This window comes from Mustela lutreola, chromosome 7, assembly GCF_030435805.1.
Source record: "Mustela lutreola isolate mMusLut2 chromosome 7, mMusLut2.pri, whole genome shotgun sequence".
NCBI classification, from domain to species: domain Eukaryota; kingdom Metazoa; phylum Chordata; class Mammalia; order Carnivora; family Mustelidae; genus Mustela; species Mustela lutreola.
Genome location: NC_081296.1, coordinates 38,849,539 through 38,855,565, shown reverse-complemented (window position 1 = coordinate 38,855,565; position 6,027 = coordinate 38,849,539). Strand labels below are relative to the sequence as shown.

Below are 6,027 nucleotides of genomic sequence, written 5' to 3'. Positions count from 1 at the left end.
TAAAGATGCCTGCATTTCTCAATGACCTCTTGGGTGTGGTGGATCTGTGAGAAACCTGGGTTCGGCACCCAGTCTGGAGCTCAAGAGACACCTGGATGGGAAAAAGGGATTGAACCAGATCTGACAAATGAGACAAAGACACTGTACACTTCCAGTTAGTTGTGTTTCCTGGAGTGGGGGAGGGGCAGGAAAGTGTGTAAGGTCAGCGTGGGTTAAGTTCTATGGCAGTTGAGAAGAGCAGTGAGCCAGAGACTAGGATGGAAAGAAGGAAAGGACATACCATGGCCTTCCACAGTATTTACAGTTCCAGCATCCTGGGTTACCCAACATACAGGGTGAGGAAGCCTTTTCTACAAAAGGTTAGGTAGTGGTGGGGTGCTTTTGCATGAAGCAGTTTGTATATGGCATAGGGGAAATGTCAGGGAGAAGAGGCAAAGTTAACTCCATCTTTTTTTTTTTTTTAAACTGGGAACAGGTTAAAAAGGAATATATTTTAAAAGTTGTGGGAGGCTCTGGAACCAGAAGAGAAAAAGACCCTGAAGTGTGGGTGGGGAAGAGTTCCTGCCCAGTAGAAGACCTATGGCTTATTTTTTCTGTGAGTGGAGATGGAGATGCTTGAGACAATATTCCTTTCATGATGTCCTCCTCCCTTTCCCATCACAGCCAATTCTCCCCTACTGCATGCACCGCTTCTCTTCTCTGTCACCATACCAGCGACAGCTTCTGGAGAAGACCCAAAGCTACATTCGCATGTTCTGTGCTGGCCTCTTGGGCTTCATCTTTGTCCTGCTGCTGTCCTTGTCCTCTTTACATTGGGTGAAGTTCATGGTATTGAAAGACAAGAAGACACTCTTTGCAGGGCTCTGGACAGTGTGTCACCATGATCTCTGCTGGAGCCATGTGCCAAAGGCACCCTGTGAGTGCCTTCCAAATCCTAGAGCCCCCTCCTTTGGTACATTTGCTCAGATCCTCCATAGCACCCCTCTCTCCCTTTGTCCTTCCCACAACCCTGCTCCTCCTTTTCTCCCCTCATTCACAAGCATGTAAGGACAACTCCTCCAAACAGGGCAAATTTACCCAGGTTTGTTTGGACTAGACTTCCCCAATGACCTAAAAACCACAACTCCTTAATTATTGGAAGCTAATGCCTAGCAACCCTGTGCTTTTTATTACCTTTGCACTCACAACTTCCTAGGAAAAAGGAAATTAGTCATTTGCACCTTAATATGAAAGTTACCTCATAATGTGCCTCTCAAGGGTATAGTTATAATTTCAACTTGTCACTCATTGTGGAATACATTTCTTTCCTTGTTAAAGGAATTCCACATGTCAATGAGGAGATGGAAAGAGGGTCCTTACTGGTGCCTGTGAAGCCACCCACTTGGGTGGCTCCTTACTCTGACTATATTACATATTAAGACACACCCTAATCCTGTCCTCCTCTGTCCCTCAGTACCTTTCCTAGAACCTATCTACCCTTATTTAAGGGCAGGTCACCTCTGCTCCAGCCAAACCTCTCCTTTTCCACTTTTTCTGGCAGACTACCTCCAATTCTCCAGGGCCTTCTTCCTCATCTCTGCCCTCATCACCCTCACTATTATTATGTGGCTCAGCATCTCTCTCATCAAAGGGCCAGGAGACAAAACCTACATAGATCTGGGCATATCCATCTTCTCTTTCATCTCAGGTACACAGTGATGTTGGAAAAAGTTTGTCCCTGGAGTCCTCGTATTTCTTCCCATTCTGTGCCATTTCCCCTTATTTTACGAAGTCATTCCCTCCCTCACATGAACACTGCTATCATAGGACAGTGTCTCCTCTCAAAGGGAAGAAAGCTTTCAATAAGCTTTTATTCCCCATGGGGCTATTAACTCTTAAGGGGGGGACCCTGAGGAGATTATGTTTAACCCAATGGACACACCTCTAGGAGTTGTTATCTGATGGACGAGTAAAGGGGATATCATAGGCTAGAGGCCCTTCTGGCACCCAGAAAACTACTATGCAGCTAACTAGCTACCTGTTCTATTGGTCTTATCTACAGGCTCCACCTTGACAACCTTATTCTAGTCAAAGCAGAAGCCTTTGCTCTCCCATCTTGGTTAATTGCCGACTGGGTCTTCCCATGACCACTGCCATGGGTAATAGGCCTCCAACACATAACTGAGATGGTTTGGATGACAAGGAAGTACAAAGAGGGGGAAGAGGGTGAATTGGGTGGGAGAGCCGAAGGAGAGTTATGATGGGTAGTGATAGCTTTCATTCTGATCCCAGGCACCTGCCTACTCCTCTGCCTCATCTTGTTCCTGATGCAAGTGAAATTGTACAGTAGGAACGTCTTGAAGCCCCATTTCCTATTAGTCTACCGCCTCAATTGGTGGAGCAGTATCTTCTACATGATAGCTGGTGAGTTAATGCTCCTGTAAACAGTGAAGGCACCAAGGAGACATTTTTACGTGGTTGGTCCCATTTCTCTCTCTCTTTTGCTTTCTTTTGGTTTGGCACATTAGAATCTCATAATTTGGAAGGGCTCTAAAAGAGTTATTTCCATGTCAATGAACAATTCTTAAGAGCAAGTCCTTCCAATTTATCTAAAACATTTTTTTTTCTATAATGATACCTGTCCCTACACAGATAGGAGCAAGATTCAGGAAGTAGAGAAAGAAGGTATAGACATTAACAGAGTTAATTCATAGTTCTTCTGTCCTTCCAGAAGATGGTTCTAAAATCCTCCTCTCCTTTTATCATATCAAATAACCTCTCCACCTTTATGAATCTCCAAAATAAAACTTCAACATATGATATATGTTCCTCTGAAATATTACCAATATAAAGCAGAGTGGTAATATAGGAGTTTTGCCTTTATAACACTTCTCCTTTCATCCTTCTAAGCCATATACTTGTTTTTATTCATTCATTAACAGTGGTCTCCAATCCATTGCATCACACACCCTATTAGTAAAACACTTCTCAGCAAGCATTCCAAAAGACCTATGGTTATTTATAAAATATGTACATATATTAAATCATTAATATATTCATTACATTATAAAATACAATTTTTTAAAAGATTTTATTTATTTATTTGACAGACAGAGATCACAAGTAAGCAGAGAGGCAGGCAGAGAGAGAGAGGAGGAAGCAGGCTCTCCACAGAGCAGACAGCCCGATGCAGGGCTCGATCCCAGGACCCTGGGATCATGACTTGAGCCGAAGGCAGAGGCTTCGGCTGAGCCACTGAGCCACCCAAGCACCCCTTATTTTTAAATTTAAAATTGTATTTTATCTGCTTCCCTCTATCTCTTTCTCTCTGCCTGCCTCTCTGTCTACTTGTGATCTCTGTCAAATAAATAAATAAAATCTTTTTAAAAAATTTAAATATAAAATTTATTTTTTTAATTTAAATTATGTAAAAAATAAAATTTTTACAAAAATTTTAGAACTGAAAACAAAATTTGCTAAAAATACAAAAAGACATTACTATTTTTTTCCCATGCCCCAATGAATTGGCTTGTATACCCTTGGGAAATATTGTTCTACAGAAAAGCTGGGATCAATGCTTTGAATCCCAGATCCCTAAAGATAATGAAAAGGATATTCAGAAATGTATCGTAAGTCAAATTCTATTATAATTAAGCCAGTGTATCAGGGATGTTTCATGACTTAAGATTTTATCTATTACTAACCCACAGTGCTGACCCTGACTTTTCTTTTTCTCTAGGGTTCCTCTCTGGACTCAATTATATAAGTTCCCGAGTTACCCCTCCAGATCAAAATCTCCTTGTGATCCCTATTTCAAGAACAAGGATAGGAAGTGTAGCCACAGTACAGCTGGGGCTAACTGAAACAAATATAGGTGCTTCTACACAGATGAGCCAGGTACTAGAAAGACAGTCAGGTTCAGTGTTACAATCAAAGGTCCATAGAACGGGGACTCAAACAGAGGTAGGGACCCAGACAGAGCCAGTGACAGAGACAAAGACAGTAGCCCAAAAAGTGCTAGGAACTCAGACCGAATCAGAGGTTTGGGCTGAGTCAAGGGCCCAGACAGAGCCAGAGATAGGAAATGAATCAGTAATAAGAGATGCGTTGACAGAGTTCACTACTGAGATAGAATCAATTGACGCAGTAGAGCCAAGACCTGAGGTGGAGATAATTGGGAGTGTGACTGGTGATATTCTAAGCAGTAGCCTTGAGGGTAATGGAAACAGAATGACCCAAGTCAAGGATTGTGAGGACAGAGAGTCAGCTGAGAAAAATAAGGATAAGACAAAAAATTAATCTTAGATATAAGGTGGTGAGAGCAGAGATATTAAAAACAAAAAGGTTTCCCTTTAGGCTTAATGATATATTTGTTGGATCTGTAAGAAGTGTGGTGGGAGTATCAGAAGTAATTCTGAGGCAACAATAGAACCCTCTGTGAAACCCCCCTGGATTACACCTCCTTCACTGAGCAAGTTGATACTAGGGGTGAACCATACAAATCATTTGGATGGTTTAGGGAAAAGCCACCAATAATTTAAGGATCATAAGGACAGCAAATGCAAAGCTTATTAAAGGAAGTTTCCATGTTAGTGTTGTGTGCTGTGACTGGGAGAGGCTGGCAAGAAATGACACACCCAGGCCAACAAGCCTTTCCCGATTTCCATAACCCCACGATGGAACCTCTCAGCATGTTTGAAAGAGCTTCCAACTTGGAAATTCCAACTCTTTTTTGGCCCTTAGTTCCCTAATTCATTAGGCTGACTTTTGGCAAACATTTAACTTTCTTGGGTCTAACATTCTTCATTATCCAGGTAGGCTCTGAGATTTCCTCTAGTGCTATCTATGGCCATGAATGATAAGCAGTGAAGTTACTCCTGTTGGCTCAGACAACCCTGGATTATTTTAGCAGGTAACTCTGTATAGTCAGAGGAACAAAATTAAGTTATCTACCTCAAAGGCTACTTTTGGCAACTCACTTCTTATTTTTTTTATTTAGACATCTCATTTAAAAATACAGGTGAATCTCACTGTTGTCAATTGTTTAGAAGAAGTAGAAAGGAAGAGAAAAAATAAAGGCAAAAGAGCCCCGACTCTCTGACAGAAGTGTACCATATAGACTGAAGGAATTTCATTGAGGCCTTAAAGAGTTTCGCAGAAGGGACTGTGGCCTTTGAAACCGGAAGTTAGTTTTTTTTATTGGAAATATTAATTGTTCACCATGAGAACCCACTCTTAACTCCCTAAACAGTTCACTATTTTACTATTGCTGGCTGCCTGTGCCTCTAGCTTGTTAATCAAATTTTCTGACCCTTAATTTTGTCACCTTTAAAAGTGACTTCAATAAATGATATCATCTCCATTCCACATATTTGACTTTCCAGAATGTTAGATAAGGAACCAGAAGAGAGAAGATGATGGTCAGGGCGGGAAACATTAAAAGATGTTCTTCCCAGCAAATATGATTAACAGATGTCTGCCTTAAAGTACAAATTCTCTAATGGGATAGTTAAGATTTTTGTCATACTTCAATTTGTATTACCTGCATCAGTCAGATAATTACATAACTAAATACAACTAAGCAGATGCTTTGATAAGTGAGAGAAGAGAAAGAAGAAACTTTGCAAAGTGAAGGTCTAACGGGAGGGAGAATTTTGAGATCTTTCAGTGAGGACAAAGGGGCTGACTACCTGGGAGGGCAGGCGTACTGAAAAAGTAAGAAGAAATGTGGGAGATTGATAAAGACAAACGTCACCTCCACTACAATTTTGTCTCAAACAATAAAAGTACCTAAAGTCTGGCTGCTCTGGAAAACCGTATCCTCCATTTCCTTGTATGTATACTTGTCTTCCCATGCATCATCCATCCATCCGAAAATTGTGGAAGATTTATTGAACATTAACAGGGACTTCACTGCATAGAGGGGGATAGAGATAATAAGAGTAAAAGGCAAAAAAGAGGTTGCAGGAATTCTAGTAGTACACAAAAGAGACAGCTCAATTCGGTCTAGGGGCTTAATGGAAAGCTATTTGAATTGGTAAAACGTGA

At 41.2% G+C, this 6,027-nt stretch overlaps 1 protein-coding gene across 1 annotated transcript; it reads left to right on the top strand.

Annotated features, from left to right (window-relative positions):
- The first annotated feature begins 245 nt into the window (after positions 1-245).
- LOC131835220 (transmembrane protein 202-like) lies at positions 246-5,784 on the top strand. Its single transcript, XM_059179590.1, has 5 exons — positions 246-335; positions 664-916; positions 1,541-1,687; positions 2,272-2,403; positions 3,719-5,784. The coding sequence occupies exons 1-5, from the start codon at positions 258-260 to the stop codon at positions 4,276-4,278; spliced, it is 1,170 nt and encodes a 389-aa protein (XP_059035573.1). The 5' UTR covers positions 246-257; the 3' UTR covers positions 4,279-5,784.
- The last annotated feature ends 243 nt before the right edge of the window (positions 5,785-6,027 follow it).

Coding starts and splice junctions, on each gene's coding strand:
- LOC131835220 (XM_059179590.1), top strand. CDS start 258: ATGGAAAGAAGGAAAGGACATACCATGGCCTTCCACAGTATTTACAGT. Junction 336..663: donor TGGGTTACCCAACATACAGG/GTGAGGAAGCCT, acceptor TTCCCATCACAG/CCAATTCTCCCCTACTGCAT. Junction 2,404..3,718: donor TATCTTCTACATGATAGCTG/GTGAGTTAATGC, acceptor CTTTTTCTCTAG/GGTTCCTCTCTGGACTCAAT.